General features: G+C 45.3%; 2 protein-coding genes and 2 long non-coding RNA genes across 4 annotated transcripts; 1 reads left to right on the top strand and 3 right to left on the bottom strand.

Annotated features, from left to right (window-relative positions):
- Positions 1–6,133: 6,133 nt before the first annotated feature.
- LOC126034534 (histone H2B 8) lies at positions 6,134–6,639 on the bottom strand. Its single transcript, XM_049792337.1, has one exon. It carries the CDS (start codon positions 6,589–6,591, stop codon positions 6,211–6,213), a length of 381 nt encoding a protein of 126 aa, XP_049648294.1. The 5' UTR covers positions 6,592–6,639; the 3' UTR covers positions 6,134–6,210.
- Positions 6,640–6,911: 272 nt separating this feature from the next.
- LOC126034530 (histone H2A-IV) lies at positions 6,912–7,629 on the top strand. Its single transcript, XM_049792331.1, has one exon. The coding sequence runs from the start codon at positions 6,962–6,964 to the stop codon at positions 7,349–7,351; it is 390 nt and encodes a 129-aa protein (XP_049648288.1). The 5' UTR covers positions 6,912–6,961; the 3' UTR covers positions 7,352–7,629.
- Positions 7,630–11,982: 4,353 nt separating this feature from the next.
- LOC126034544 (uncharacterized) lies at positions 11,983–13,834 on the bottom strand. Its single transcript, XR_007504647.1, has 3 exons — positions 13,740–13,834; positions 12,513–12,601; positions 11,983–12,297 (listed from the first exon to the last, which is right to left on the bottom strand). It is a non-coding gene; the product is annotated as an uncharacterized LOC126034544 (long non-coding RNA).
- Positions 13,835–14,407: 573 nt separating this feature from the next.
- LOC126034545 (uncharacterized) lies at positions 14,408–15,330 on the bottom strand. The gene is made up of 2 exons (XR_007504648.1): positions 15,248–15,330; positions 14,408–14,555 (listed from the first exon to the last, which is right to left on the bottom strand). It is a non-coding gene; the product is annotated as an uncharacterized LOC126034545 (long non-coding RNA).
- Between the last annotated feature and the right edge of the window lie 1,362 nt (positions 15,331–16,692).

Raw genomic sequence — 16,692 nt, 5'->3', positions numbered from 1 at the left:
GCTTACGGTTTTCATCCACTACCTGCTTTTAATCAAATTTGGTTTGCATTGGTTTATATATTATGTTCTATGTGTAGATTGCCTTTTTATTACTAGTCATTTTTACTTCAGTAACAGCTTTGCTGAGAACAGTGCTTCCCATTTGACTATTGCTGCATACTGTTATAGAAGAAATTTGATTAACTATTCTTCTCTCTGAATAGTCTCATTTAGCATTAGTAGCTAAAGTAGTTGAAGCCTTAGGCCACAAGAGCTGACCAAGAGTAAACTTTTTGATAATACTAATACTGTTAACACAGAACTAGCTGAATCTCTCAGATAGGAGTGGAATGAATAAGAGAAGGACCAAGGAAACAATACTGAGAGAATGAGGTAACTTCAGGAGGCCAGCCCAGCAACAGTGAAAACCAATAAGAAATCAAGACCACTGACCAAAATTAAGTGATTGTACTCAGGGATCAAGTGCTGGGTGGTACGGGTATACGTGAGGGGTGTGATATACTGTAGAGGTCCCTCTTTGGAGGCAGCCAGCTCGAGCTGTAACCTGAGAACTGAAAGAGCAATTGGAAACCTTTACACTTGTACCTTACGTTAATCAGCAGCATCCTGGGGTCAGACCAAGTTATGGTGGCCAGCAGACAAATCCATAAAAATAGTAGCTGGCAAACAGTACTTCCTAAAGCTCACCTATCTATAATATGAAAACTTAGCAAATGTTCATACTGTTGTGATAACGACGTTTGTACAGCTACAGTCTGAGAGATGCTTATTCTCAGCTGAAGTTACAACATGACTTAAAAGTGGGAGAGAAGAGAGAAAAGAGGGGCAGCAAGGCAGAACTGCCCAGGCTGGCTGAGCTCAGGCTTCACTGTTTGTGATTACTGAAGACTGTAACCAACAGGCGATTCATTTATGAAGCAGCCCTGAAGAGGAATTGCAAATGAAAAGAATGTGATAGGATGTTTAGGATTTATCTTTAGATACTGGCTTGCATAGAAGCCACCATACCACCTTTACAAAGTTTTTACATTACAATAGTTAATTCAAATGAAAACCTCACCTCTTTTTCATATGGATACATCTATTCAGGTTTTTTCAGAAACTAGTAAGTGTCAAGTAGGGCTGATGCAAATATTATTGTTCTAGAAATATGCTTTCATCAGACCTTCTTTTATATATTTCTGATGAAAAGGAATTATTTCACAAGGATATCAGTGGTTATGCTCTATCTTACCCATGGGACAGATAGGCAGTACATTCTTCCAAGCAGTGATTTGAGCCAGATCATACCAACACAGTGCTAGATCACTCACAGAGGATAGCTAAACAGCCAGGAACAGTCTTAGCCAATTATCTTACTGAGCATCTAAAATCACATGCGAAAGCACCTTATATGATCACCAACAGGCACAAGGAAGGGCAAAGCACCAGCAGTTTGCAAACCAGTCCTCAGCTAGTCAGCACACTGGTCTTGCTCAGAGCCAGCTTCTACCTGGCAGTATTCATTAGCTCAGGCTCTACTGCAAAAAAGAACAGAAATGCTCCTGGACTTTGCTGGTACCAGAGGAGCCTCCACTTTTACTCTCACTTTGAGTCAGGAGATCTTGCACTAAGTCACTTCTGTGTGTCTTAGACTGAAGAACTGTTACATCAAATAAACTGTGTATGGCAAATTCAGTTTTATTTCTAAATCATGATATGATTGGGTTTTGGTTTAGCAAACACCTTCCAGGATCTATTCTGTATCAGTCTTAACTGATAATTTTTTCCTCTGAATTTTATTGCAAGTGCAAGATGTCTTTCAAGTCTTTAAGTAGTTTATCTTCACTCAAGAAACCCAACTTTCATGATATCAGTTCTTGTTCATACCTTATGAAAGGATTTCCCCCCCCCCCAACCAACATCTGATTTGGGATTTCTATTGTTGCTCTTTTATACTGAAGTGATCCAACACCATATGCAAACTGATGGCACTCCAGATAGGATTTATCACTTGCGTAAGGAGGGAAGAGCAAAGCCCCCTCTATAAGCTACAGTCAACCACTGTTCCCCATATCACTACTGCAACCATCTGCAGCTGTTACAGGCTTCAAAATCCACACAGTAAATTCTTCCTAATTGCACAGCTGGTCCACTGGGACAAGCTACGGTAAGTTATTATTAGTGTCTTTCATAACATATAACACCCCAAAACTGCTTCAGACTCAGGCATTATAATTCAGAGTTTACGGGAGCTCACCTTTCCTGCAAAGATCGTTGCACATCTGTTTCCTTCTCAGCTGATAGAGTGTTAGTGTTTTTCACAATTTAAGCATTCAAGTCTCAGAATGAGTCCAAATAATACTGTATTTATTCAAACAGTCCACAGCCTTCAAAAGACTAGAGGAAAAATGATAGAGATTAAGGCAAATAAAAACCTGTTTCCCTGTCTCACTCCTCAAAAATCATTTATTTCTTGAACATGCAAAAAAACCATTATTGTTTACCTAAACTTCTGCTGGAATTTAAGAATCCTGACCATTGGATTATACAAGATACTAAATATCCACTATACAAAATATGAAAAATAGCTATTTTATTGGATTTAATTATAAATAATTTTATCATAAACATGTGTAAACAGGCTTGGATAAATAGATCTCTCACTATCCCAGGCAGTACCAGGAAATGAGTTTGCTTTTACTAAGACTCATTTCTGCAATCTCAATGGTAATCAACTATTACATAAAAAAACAAATCTGTTCTGAAAAACACGAATCCTATGTCAATGAACAAATGGGGGGGGAGAATCATATAGACTAATCTTAATTCCCAAAGTACTATTCTCGATGCCTCCCCCCCCCCCCCCCCCCCAATCCCTCCGAGGTTAAGTAACAGAAAATGGCTGAAAGTGAGAAAAACAAGGGAAAGAAAATGGTGTCGAGGCTCTTGATTGGTCAGATTTTGCTGCAGAGTCCCAGTCCCTGACACAGAGACGGGAAGATCTGCTAAGATGAAGCGTCTCAGCAGCTAGCAGAAAACCAAGAGTCTTGCAGATTTAGGCTTTCCAAAAGAAATATTTTATCTCTGCAGTTCTCCGTGGCTCCTTGTTTCTGAGTTTAAATGAAGGATGCAGGCAGCTCAGGCTGACCACTTCTTAAAGGCACAGTTGCTCACTTGTAGCACTGAAAAACCAAAAAGACATTCTTTCCAATACTGCAGTGGAACAGCAAGCTCCCCAGATTACATAAAACGGCCTGCAGTATAAAAAAAATTAATAATTGAAAGGCTACGGAAAGTTAGAGATAACTTTGGAAATCTAAATTTTTCAGGCACCTATTGCAGATTTATTGAGTAGGAGAGCAAGGGGTTGTGCAGCTGAACTTACAGACAGGGAGAACCCCCGTTTTCCAGGTAGGTTCACAAAAATCACCATATATGATGGATAGGGAAAAGCCTCCATTTAAGCATAATTCTGGACTCAATGTCAAGTTTTTAATCACTAATACTCCTTGGAAAACGCCTCCTCCGTACTTAGTTCAGCAAATATTTTGGGGAGCCTAAAAACAGATAGAGAAAATTGATCCAAATAGGCGTCTCTAATCATTCACACCAGATATACCCAGAATATACGCAGAACCATGAAGGATGCCACGGGTGTGTCCCCAAGAAAACACCAGCAAGAAGCACACCTCTTTTAGAAACGGGACTCACGGGAGTTACCCCTGCCACTGCCCTACCCCCAGCTCTCTCTGGAAACACAACCACAGGAATAAAATAAAAGTGCTTGAGAAGGGCTGAAGATGCCCGAGGGGACATCGCTCACGACAGGGACAGACCCCAAGTGATAAAGCACTGAGAAAACTGCCGAGCGGGTGGGAACGGACTCCTTGCGCCTTTAGAAAGAAAACAACACATACACCCACACAAAAAAAAAAAAAAAAAAGGGGGGGGGGGTTAGAAAGGAAAATATTTCTGTTGGGACAATAAACCGTAATGTTGTTACCATAAGAACATGAAGTAAACGCAGCATAACAGAAGACAATTTACAATAGCGTTAACTCTGAACACATCTCTAATCGAGCATGCAGCAGAGTTCTGTAAAGTCTCGCCTTTACAAATTAAAGGTGTGCGTGATTACTTTCAAAACATACAGGCAAACAAATCTTTTAGAGCTGGGTATCTTCTTCAGAAAAGGAAAGCCCACGGTTAAAACTTTTTCCTTACCAGTTAAAAAGGAAGTCACAGAACGTGTAGAAAGGAATTTTGACCCTAAACGGAGTCTTGCCCTAACACAATCACCTCAGCTGTTAACCTCACCATGCCGTTTCACTACGGCCAGAATAATTTTCAACCCCTCTGAAAAGTGCTGCACGCGTTTTTGTTCGGTACTTACACGGCAGGATACGGGCTCTTGGGTCACTGTAAGGCTGCTCAAAAAGCACATGAAAACACATCGCTGCCCACACAGAACTAAGAGTTTACAGCTCTCTTTAGTGGCCATGTGGTGGCTCTTAAAAGAGCCTTTGGGTTTTCGGTAGTCTGAGATCCGTTAGCGAGAAGCTTAAGCGCGCTCGCCGCGGATGCGGCGGGCCAGCTGGATGTCCTTGGGCATGATGGTGACGCGCTTGGCGTGGATGGCGCAGAGGTTGGTGTCCTCGAAGAGCCCCACCAGGTAGGCCTCGCTCGCCTCCTGCAGCGCCATCACGGCCGAGCTCTGGAAGCGCAGGTCGGTCTTGAAGTCCTGCGCGATCTCCCGCACCAGGCGCTGGAAGGGCAGCTTGCGGATCAGCAGCTCCGTCGACTTCTGGTAGCGCCGGATCTCGCGCAGCGCCACCGTGCCGGGCCGGTAGCGGTGCGGCTTCTTCACGCCGCCCGTGGCCGGCGCGCTCTTGCGGGCCGCCTTGGTGGCCAGCTGCTTGCGGGGCGCCTTCCCGCCCGTCGACTTACGCGCCGTCTGCTTCGTACGCGCCATCTTCCCCGGAGCCGCAGCGGAGCACGGAGCAACACAAACCTGTGAGAAGAACGGCCGCCGGGCCCGCTATTTATAGCCATCACCGCCCTGTGATTGGCTAGCGGGAAGGCACACATTCCATTGGACAATGGGAAGGATTTGAAAAGCCCGCCGTCCGGCGCGGGGCGGGGGGCGGGACGCGGTCGCTTCCCGCGCCGCAGTCCCCTCCCGCGCTGTCTCGGTTCCCGTCTCCTCGGCTCTGCCCCACCGAGCAGGGCCGGCGGCGGCCGGGCGCTCCGCCACAGCGGTACCCCGCCGGCGGACGCGGAGTTTTTACCCTGGCCCCCCCCCGCAGCAGAGGCTTTCATCGCCGCCTCTCCCGGGCAGCCGGGATTTCAGCCCCCTTGCGAAAGGCTTTTTCTAAAAACAAGCCTTCCCTGCACACATCCTGCACCACCTGAAGTTCGATAAAGCACTCTGGTTCACTTTTTGGTTTTAAGCATCCCTTATTTTTGACTTGTATTTTCCTATTACGTTGTCACTTAGGACCTATGAGGAACCACTTTATTCTGCGGCACTTATTCTGTATCAGAGACGACAAAAAAAACTACGTCACATCCATATCAAATCTCTGGGACTAATGAAATTACATTGTTCCCTATAGCATTTCACTTCTGCTGCGTGTGGCACGATAAATTTTATGAAATGTTGTCTCCCAAATATCACACGTTCACAGGCTAATCCTTATGGAGCTCTGAGTAAACAAGCTGCTCTGGCTTTTGGCCAAGTCGGTTGAGAATGACAGCTGATGTTTAAAAGGGACAACATTTTATTAGGAAAGGTATAAACTACATTAGAACAAAGCTGTTAAAAATAATAAAAAAAATAAAATCTTTATTTCATGCCAGAACAGAAGAGGGAAAAAAACCAAACTGAACGTTACCGTGCATATTTCTCTGTACTTAGTGCAGCTAATTGTTCTAAATTGAGGAAAGAAAACTTCAGTAGTTTTAGAACTCGATTAGGTGCTTAACGGCCTTTTGATACACCTGCCCAATGAACACTCCGGGTAGGGCACACACAAACCCACCCCAATCATTCCCGGTACTTTTAACACGACAAGCATTTTCTCTACTATTAAAATGTCCTAGTCTGGGAACGAAAACAGCACTAAATACAAGTACCACTCACCAAATCGAATCAGTGTGAACGACTCTTTTACTGAAAATGTGGGTGGCTCTTAAAAGAGCCTTTGGGTTAGACGATCTTCCAGAGATTTACTTGGAGCTGGTGTACTTGGTGACGGCCTTGGTGCCCTCGGAGACGGCGTGCTTGGCCAGCTCGCCGGGCAGCAGGAGCCGCACGGCCGTCTGGATCTCCCGCGAGGTGATGGTGGAGCGCTTGTTGTAGTGCGCCAGGCGCGAGGCCTCGCCGGCGATGCGCTCGAAGATGTCGTTGACGAAGGAGTTCATGATGCCCATGGCCTTGGACGAGATGCCCGTGTCGGGGTGCACCTGCTTCAGCACCTTGTACACGTAGATCGAGTAGCTCTCCTTCCTAGTCTTTCTACGTTTCTTGTCACCCTTCTTCTGCGTCTTGGTGACGGCTTTCTTGGAGCCCTTCTTCGGAGCAGGAGCGGATTTAGCTGGTTCCGGCATTTTACAAGCCTGTCGCTACCTGTCTACCGCAGGAACGACGTAAATACAATAGCGGCGACCCCTGTATTTATAGGGACGGTATGCAAATGAGATGACTCAAGGCTGTTCTTATCTATTGGACAATCCGTGATCGTGATGTCAAACCACCTGGCTCCTCCGATTGGTCGCCACTTCATCTCTCTTCCCATTGGTTAACTTCACAATCGCAGCCTCCGCCAATCAGAAGTCCCACCGAAGCCCAGAAGGAAGGGATAAAAAGGCAGGGTGGCAGCTCTTACCGCATTTCTTCTGCTCCCGCAGGTTGTTTTTTTTACTCTTTTACGCAGGTTTGCTGTTTGTTTGTTGTTTTTTTTTTTTTAATTCTTGAGACATGTCCGGCCGCGGGAAGCAGGGCGGGAAGGCGCGGGCCAAGGCCAAGTCGCGCTCGTCGCGGGCCGGGCTGCAGTTCCCCGTGGGCCGCGTGCACCGGCTGCTGCGCAAGGGCAACTACGCGGAGCGGGTGGGCGCCGGCGCCCCGGTGTACCTGGCGGCCGTGCTGGAGTACCTGACGGCCGAGATCCTGGAGCTGGCGGGCAACGCGGCCCGCGACAACAAGAAGACGCGCATCATCCCCCGGCACCTGCAGCTGGCCATCCGCAACGACGAGGAGCTCAACAAGCTGCTGGGCAAGGTGACCATCGCGCAGGGCGGGGTGCTGCCCAACATCCAGGCCGTGCTGCTGCCCAAGAAGACCGACAGCCACAAGGCTAAAGCCAAGTAAAACTCTTCCAACAGACAACCCAAAGGCTCTTTTCAGAGCCACCCACATCTTCCCTGAAAGAGCAGGAACACCCGAGCCTACAAATACTCGCTTCTCTGGAAACTATACAGAGGTCGAGGGAAGGTTTCTGATGCGTAAACTTCCTATATATTCCTTCAACTTTATAATATTGTGCTAATCGGTGCAGGTCCCTGCATTTTTCTTTAAGAAGTTAACGTACTTACGTAAGCGTTCCTCAGCTTCCGTTTTCTGAAAAGAACAATAAAAGGCAGCGGTTTAGACTGGGGTCAGTCACTGCAGCGCGGTGTGGGGAGGGGGGGTGAGCACACGACAGGGGTGGGCTCGCTGCTCTCCGCTCCGTGTCTTCAGTGGGGGAAAGCAGCGTTAATCCCGCGGAGGTGGCCGTGGCGGGAGGGGAGGGGGCGGAGTTTCCCTGCCCGCCCGCGGCCAGGGGCGGGGCCGCCGGTGGCCAATCCGAGGGTAGCGCGCGGTTTTCAAACGCGGGGCGGGACGGGGCGCGCGTTTCTCCCGGCGCAGGCGCCGCTGCCCCGTTCCGCGGGTGTAGAAGGAGCCAGAGTGTCTTTTGAGCGGCGGCTGCCCTCTTCTTCTGCCTGCTGGGGCTGGAAATCGTTCTGGAGGATCGGGAGTTAAGCCAAAATACGCTCAAGTGTATTTTCCTATAGCACATGGTTTCGTATAGCAGCGCTGTGGAAAGTCGTGTACACGCGCGGCAGGGCATCCTCGTGTACCAGTGTAGACTTGAACTGATGTTGCAATTCTTTCTTTTTCATTCTGACAGCGTGGGTGGCGTTTAAAAGCACTGTTGGTTTTTTTCTGTCAAACTTTCCTTTCCTCCTACAGTATTGCCCCCTGGGCTCTGCCTTCTTCACCTTGGCTGCGCTCTTTGGTACCACCTTTTTGGGTTTCTTGGCCGCGGCAGCCGCCACTTTCTTGGGGCTCTTCGCTGCTGCCTTGGCCTTCTTGAGCGTGGGAGCCCCCTGCGCTCCGTGGAGGGGTCCCGGCCTCGGTGATCAGCTCTGTGCCGCTGGGGCCCGCCGGCTTTGGTGCCGCCCGCCGCCGCTTTCGGCTTCTTGGAGGCGGGGGCCGAAGCGGCGAGTCGTCTCGGACACAGTCAGAGAGAGGCTTTAAAAAAAAAAAAAAAAAAGAAAAAAAAAAAAAAGGAGAGGAAGGGGGTATCGGGGGATAGAAATCAGGATAATCAGCGAGAGGCTGGTAATTATAGGGAGGAGCCTCTCCGCCCTTGGTGTCTCGGGGACTCCGTCCTGCTGGAAGGGTTCTCTCCCCTCTGTTTCTTCGGAACCGATTTGGTTTTTTTTCTTTCACTGGAAGGGACACTGCATTCCTGCCTCTGTTAGGCAGATAGGGGTAAACCAGGATCTTATTTCTTTTTCTTTCGGTGGTGGTGTATGCGGACGAAAACACAACCAGCGGGAGGGGAGGCAGGAATGCACGGCCGGGACTGGGGCGGGGGGTGTGTGTGTGTTTTCTTTGTTCTTTAAAAGCGCCCCTGGAGACCTGGGGCGAGGAACACTGCTGCTTTCGGCGGTGTCCTCCCTCGGGAGGCGGAGGAGTGAGTCACTGTGGCCAGGCGTTAATCGGAGATGTGTTTCAAGCAGGGAGAGGTAACACTGGAGTGCCTGGCTGAAGTGCTGCTGGGAAACCAGATGAGAATCGCGGGGCTTGTTTGAAACCGTACTTGCTTCTTACACAGTTTTCAAGGTGTGTTGGTTTGGTTTCGGGTTTTGGGGTTGTGGGTTTTGGTGTGGGTTTTTTTTTTGGGGGGGGGGGGGAAGGTTGGTGGTTTTCTTATTTTTTTCCCCGAAACGGGCAGAGGACTTTTTTCCCCTTTTTATCAGCCCTGTCTTGTTCAAAGAAGTAGTATTAAGTACTGATCACCTACTATTCAGAGATGAACTTTATTAGTAGCCATGCTGAAATTTGAGGCTTAGAACTAGGTTTAAAACACTTAAGGATTACTTTTTGTTTAACAATCTCAGTTTATTTAATGTAGTATATTAAGAAAACAACTTTCTATCGGTGGATATTTAGTAGGGGGGGGGATTACCTGGGTCTGAAGCAGAGCACTGCTTTGCAGAAGGTCCTGACTGGGCCATTTGAAAATCCCATCTTTTGCAACAGAGGCCTCACAGGTTTCATTTTTGCCCTCGGAAACACAGGGTGAGGCAGGAGCATTTGTCTCTTTTCAGGACCAATGCTCACACTGAAGTGCCTGAGAAGGAAGGGTGTCTGTTTTGCTTCTCTTGGAAATTAGGGAAAGAGGGGTTTTTTCACCACTGATGTTTGAAAAAATCACTCAAAACCACAGGTATTTTAACATTTTATTTTCAAATGAGATATGGACAGCTGGAAATTTGTCTAAAGTATTATCTTTTCTATTCCTCACTAGAAACTAGTTACGCTCAGTAATGATGAATCACAAGACTTACCATTTTGTTCTCTGCCTTTTTAGCCATGTTTCCCCCTTGAAATGGTGCACATAAAGAGCTCGGTTTCCTTTCATAGCAGTTTGACTGATGTTCTGTTTTCTATGCCACCAACAGTGTTTTCCTGATGGTTTTTAGCATGTTTTTATTTGTACAGGCAAACTGATGAGTTCTGTATACCAAATCCTCTTTTTCTTTAGCTAAAATATGACTGGAACATTTTCCTGCAGTTACTGTGTATAGTTCCTCTTCCTTGTTTCTCCTGACCAGCCACCCACATTTAACATAAGAGGCAATATATTCTTCCACCTCATGTCACTATGCTTGTTATAAATGAACTTATCTTGTCTGCATACCATAGTTAAATAAAAGTCCTATATATATTAAAATAGAAGAGAGAATTGGAGTATAACACCTATTTACTTATGTGACAGATGAGACTTAAAAAAGTATCCTTTAATAACAATATTTTATTTCAGTTCAGATGCTGAATTTCTAATTAATCTGGATCCTTCCTCAGATTTCTTTCCAACTATTCAGACAGCCTAACCTCTCAGATTTCTACTTAAAGGAGGAAGGCTTTAGATTTAAGCACAGTGCATCACAGTTGATGGTGGTCATGAAAAAACATTTAGTGTCATAGATGACTTTTACTTTTGACCTTTAAGTCCACACAAAGTATATCCTTATGCTTTAAAGTACTAGTTATAGCACAGATAGTGCAATCTCTCAGTCTTCTCCCAAAGCATGTTATTCAACCTGTAGTTACTTCATAGCTTTCTGTTTCTCCATAAAACACTAGAAGATAATAAGCAAGGTAGTAAAGACAAACAAACAAACCCCATGCTCAGCTGTAGAAATTTCCCAAGTTTGCAGGCAAACAAGTAGAACAGAATGAAGTCATAAAAGAACATTCACGTTTCATTAACTTTATCATAGTGACAACAGTGTATTGGAAAAGTCCCTAAATGTTCTTTGCCTTCAAAAAGTCTTATTCATGTTTTTCTTGAAACAGACTATGCTTGACTTGCTCTGGAATGACCTGATTGTGGACAGCATAAAGTCCTTGTCCAAACTCCCTTGGTACTTAGCAGTCTTCCTCAGTCTTAGAGGAAGGTGTGAAATTTTTTACCGCCCCCCCACCCACCCCCCCCCCCCACCTCAGGAAGAGAAGTTGCTTTAGGCTACTGTATTTACAAAAAGTGTAGGCACGTTGGAACATTTGCCTACAAAAATGAATAGAATCATTTGCCTACTACTGAGGGTATCTCCAACTGTGTGCTGTTCTTTGTAAAAATTATTTGAACATTGCTGTCACACAGTCTATACAAAGGGTTAAACACACTTACAGGTCTATTCATAGATTACTCCCAAATGCTTGCACTTCAGAATTTAGTTCCTTTAGTACCTTTCTGCAGCTATACATAGCAAACGATAATACGATCAAGTAGGACTATCGTACAAATCTGGTGTAATGTATAGAAACGTTTTGAATAATATCATCAGTAATTAACTTTTCATATTCCCTTAAAACCAGGCTTGCTTAGACAGCAAATGAGGTTTAAAAATTGGATATTATTGTTTGTTGCCCTCAGATACACAGTACAGGATCAACTTAGACCTTGGTAAACGTGAAAGAGACTCGTGTGTCTCAGGCACCGCCCGGCTCCGCTGCAGCAATTTCTGACCAATCCTGCCCGGGAGGCAGCTGCCCTCCCTCCCTCCTTCCTCCTTCCTCCTCCTCCTCCTCCTCCTCTTCCTCCTCCCCCCTCCCCGTTCCCATCCCGTTATCCCACGGGCGCTCCGGTGGGGGACACCGGGGACCGCCCCGCCCTGGCCGCTGTTAAAACCGGCCCCCCCATGGAAGACCCCCGCTGTTTCTTCCATCGGCTGTTGGTTTCATTTTAACTGTGCTTTTTTTATACTGTGGCTGCTGCCCACGGTTAGTGGGGGGGGGGGGGGGGGGGGGGGGGAAGAAAAAAAATCAAGCCAGGAACAGTCGGGGGTCCAGCTTGCTCTGTTAGAAAATGTTATTTTGGTTCTGCAGACTTCACAGCTAAGAGAGCAACGGGCCATCCCGAATGGTGAACTACTTCTGCAAGGAGCCTGTGATCGCTCCAGCGTTCTTACCCTTGGTCATTCTGTCCCAGAAAACTTCATGTGTGACTGCACGGTACAGAAACAACCCTACTGTACTAACTGAACTGATGCAGACAAACCTTTTGCCTCTCCAGATGGCATTTCTATATATCGCTTCTTCAAGAAATCAATTCTTTCAGGTCTCTCCACACAAACACGATTGCTCTTGACGTGTGGGGAGGGATTTAAAATAGATACCAAGTCCTTCCCTCTTTCTACAGACGCTGCAGCTTCTTCCTGCCGTGGAACCTCCTTTATTGCCTCCACAAGTAGTTTGTGAGAGAACCACAAACAGGCGGTTCCTGGGCTGTACAAACCAGGGTGCTAAATAACCTGGAATCCCTGAAAAAATAGTGACATGAATATGAGCTGGGGGGGGGGGGGGGGTGGAGATTGGTTGGTTGGTTGTTGGAGGGGTTTTTTTGACCTTGTGGGGAAAACAAAACTGATCCTCAGCAAGTGCAGGTAATTGAATGGCAGCTAATACCGCCAGGGATCAGTGTAGAAGTCTTTTAAGAGGTGGGAACTATTTAACACCAATGTTAGAAAGTGCTCACGGTTCTGCAAGCAGCTGTGTTCTCCAGAATTGACTTCTATAGAGAGATGGCTCATCACCTTCAGCTCGTCTCTTTCATCCGAAAAAAGTCTGTAGAGATAAGGAGTCCATTTACTTATTTACATTTACAATATTTAGGCAGCTTTTCTGGTGCCAGTAATGTTTTGGTTAGTAACTATAGTTAGACTGGACCTCACTGAACTTGATAGATTTAGCCACTGACCTTGCAGATATTAAAGATAAGTACAAACTTCTCTACCCAATAGTTGTCTCTGTCCTCAAAGTGTCCTAGTACCCTTAGTAGGAAAGCCATTTTAGACCTTAAATCATCTCTATCACTTCTCTCCGAACTTTCTTTTCCAGTTGCACTACATCTTTTCTTTGATTTAGAGGCAGAAGTGTGCACAGCACTCAAGGTGCGGCTATTCCAGAAAATGCTACAACAGTACAAAGATAGAATATCCTCTGCTTTGTTCTCTGTTCCTCTTCTGGTGATTCTTGACATTCACATTATTTTCCTTTTAGTGCTTCTGAGCACTGAACAAATGATTTGTTTATTTATTTATTATTTTCAGGTGCAGGAGGAGTTTTTAATTAGGATCAACCTGGAGGGTGCAGTAAAGGTGGAGGATGGTGACGAGACAGTTCTGAAGACTGAGTCAGGGACCAGGGGCAGGAGGACAGGCAGTGAAACTGAGAACTATGGTCAAAAGAAAGTGAAAAAATGAGGCGGCTGAAGTTTATTTTCATTTAGTGACATCCAAAACACTTAAAGCTTGGAGAGCCCAAGATGCGTGTGTCATAAAGGTCATGGCAAGAGCACTGTTGCAGGTCAGGCAAATGGAGATCTTGTTTATCACCAAAAGGGTGGCTGGATTTGCCACCGCCCATTACGAGCCAGAAGTCCAGGTGCACGTGCCTCTCTAGGTGGTGAGGTTCCCCTTAGTTGCTAGTCCTGTGCGCTCGCCGTGTGTGCGCAGTGTTAACTGCTGAAGGACCTTGGAGCTGCGTCAGGGCAGCTTCCTTTTTTACCGGGGGGGGATTTCGACAGAAAATTTCATATTAGATGTGTGCATGTGTTTGTGTGTATGTGTGCACATATGCTGGAGGTGTAAAAGGACAGTATCACAGAGAACAGCAGCATAGGATAATCATTATCAAGATAATACTAATAAGATTAATATTTAATTACTCTACATTGAAAAATGGGGAAAAAATAGGTCATTACCTTGTAAAGGACTTTGTAACTTTCTCCTCTGTGCTTTTTATTTTTGCTTTCAGCCCAAGCTATCCCTCGTCCATCTCTGCGAGTTTGGGGATGACCAGCGAGGGTTGCTGCACGAACACTTCATTGCATGAAAAGGTAACGCTTTTAAGAGTCAGCAGTTAGCAAGTACATCTGTGATTGTAGTGAGGTTTATGGAGCTCTGTCAGAGAGAGACCCCGCTGTTCCTGGGGTAGGAGCTGCCACGATCCATGCTCATTTCCAGCTTCCACCCCGAGGACAGCGACTCCGAATGCACCAGCCGGAGCCGTCAGCACCCCGCTGGAGCAGAGCCCGGCGGCGAACGCAACCCCGCCGTGCCCTGGGAGCAGTCAGGGCAGGGGCAGGCGCCTCGGGTTACTCCACCTGAATGCGAATGGAAACGAGGGCTGAACTGACCAAAACTCAGACGGTCCAGCAGTAATTTAGGGGCATATTGAGCTGTCAGGTGTGAAACGTGGCGTTTCTGCTAAGGGGATAACCACAAGTCATGGCGGTGGGGCTGTCTTCTGTCTCCTGGCAGATGGCCCGGGCAGAGATTGACAGCTTGGAGTCTCTATATATGGAGTAGGATGCACAGAGCATTAATTTTGCTTGTGCTGTAATTAAACTTGTGATGCAACTCAAAACAATTTCTTTTTTTTTTTTTTGTTCACGGAATTAGATAACTTCTGTAATGTTTTCATCATGTTGATTGTCACTCTAGGCAAAAATCCATCTCCGTGATTAGCTGGACTTCTCCACTGCACATGATTATGCTCCAAGAACACTTATGTTTCCCTAGGAAGATGATACAGTTTTATTCCTTTCCTTCACAATTTTTTTTGCCTAAGTAAAATAGCACGTTTGCCACAAGCTTCTGCTTTAGGAGGAGAAGCAAATCTGTATCTCCAAATTGCAATATTTCTGTCCCAATACTTTTAGCTGGTTTAAAAAATACACCACAGAGACTTTCTAAGTTGATATTAATTCTCCTATTGAACTGAAAATACATGTGCTGGCAGATCTACTGAGAGATCAGCAGCTCCTTCAGATAACTAAACTGTTCTCCTCAAAACCCCAAAAAAGAGTAGATCACTGAAAACAAATTTTGAAATTCATGTTATTCAAGAGCCTCCTCAAGGGGATGCTTGTTTCTTGGGAAGGCCAGGAGTATTAGCAGGGATGGCAGGATGAGAGATTGAAAGGTGATGCAGAAGGGAAGAGCAGCGCTACGATCTGCTATGCCAAACCTAGAGTGGGAAGAGGAGTCGAGTCATTTTCTTGCTCTTTCCCACCTGCACCCAACCTGCTCCTTCGCTCCAGCGTGCCCTGGAGCCCTTCCCACGTCATGGGAAACAAGCTCAAGGCTCCCTGGTCAGGAAGAGGCAAGAAGAATTTTTCACCTTCCACATACTGTCTTGATTAATGGAAAAAGCTGAATTGTAAAAAAGAAAAAAAACCAATAATTAATGGGTAGTTCACATACTCACTTGTTGGTTTTTAGTAACAACATCCACGTAGGAGTGAAGGATGAACACTAGCCATAAATACAAGACCAAGATGTCATATTAGGAAATTGTTACTCCAGAGTTCAATCAGTGCAGATCGCTCAGAGCTCCTTCCTTCTTTTCCAGAACATTGAAAGGTTTGAGCTCCTGTAAACAAGATGTACGCCCCTCCTTTTAGTTAAATTTTGACTATTTTCAGGAGTGCCCCAACACTTCAGTAATATACACACAGTTATTTTATACCTACAGCTGCCAGTGAAAGGTTTAGAAAGATACCACGCACATACATTATGCTAAAATAAAAACATGAAAATTCATCTTTCTGTCCTTTTGTTTGGTAAAGACAAAATGGGGTAAGCATAACTTGACTTTTAACAATCATGAAGTATAGAATACTATTTCCTCAAATAACCCAAGCATACTGTAATACAGCAATTTATGTGCCTGCATGTTGCTATCATATCTGTAAAGATTCTGTGTAAAATCAGTCACAGTTAAAATTCAGGCTTTAGACCATCTGTGGTTTTTCTCCCTTTTGAAGTTAAGATATTGCTTAGGTCAGGAACAAATTACATTGTTAGCTGTTTTGGTCCTTCAGCTGGGTTGTCACTCTTAAGTAATGGACTTTGGATAAGGGTGAAAAGTTGTTTATTTAAGGAAGTCTAATATTAAAAGGATTAAGAAAGTACGATGCAATAATAAGCAAAGGTTACATTTCATGGGAAAAATATTAACCACACAATAAATGCCACAAAAATAGATCTCGTGAAGTAAAAAGAAACGAGAAGCGGATGCTAAAAGAGATTGCAGCCTTTTGACAAAGTACCAATCAACATTCAACCCCACTAGGCACAGGAGGCGAATAGGGCAGCTTGCAAGGCAAAATACTTATTCCCACTAAACCACATGACAAGAATGAAATCGTTTAAGTGGATAATCTACAACAATATTAACACCTAAAGCATTTGAAGTCATGAGGTGAAATGAAGGCAAAGCTATAGAAAAGATATGCAAAAAAATTACGTTATTAAAACCAAATGTGCCAGATGAGAAGGGGAGAATAATTCTTTCAGCAGTCCCGAAGAGCACAAAAGAGCTCCTTTGAATCTAGACAAATAGAAGGAAAACCACACTAATTACTGCCAGGGAAAGTGTCTATGATATTAAAGAGTGAGAGAAGTAATATGCAGGGAAGAGTACACTTTGTAGTCATGCAGAAGCTTTACTGAGATTTCTGTTGTATTCTATTCATGCTGTAACCAGTAAATGGGGGAGAAAAAAGGGCTGAATATAAATTTTTCTTTCTCAAACAGTAAGTGAACTGATAAATAGTGTGCAAAGGCACTGTGATTCCAATACAAACTGAAAAGCTTCGCCTGTACCAATAGCACCATAAAGGTTGATAAGCAAAGGTAAGTGTGCCTTTG

This window comes from Accipiter gentilis, chromosome 34 (genome assembly GCF_929443795.1).
Source record: "Accipiter gentilis chromosome 34, bAccGen1.1, whole genome shotgun sequence".
NCBI classification, from domain to species: Eukaryota; Metazoa; Chordata; class Aves; order Accipitriformes; family Accipitridae; genus Astur; species Astur gentilis.
Note: the sequence above shows the minus strand (reverse complement) of the source record. Positions and strands in the feature narration are given on the sequence as shown.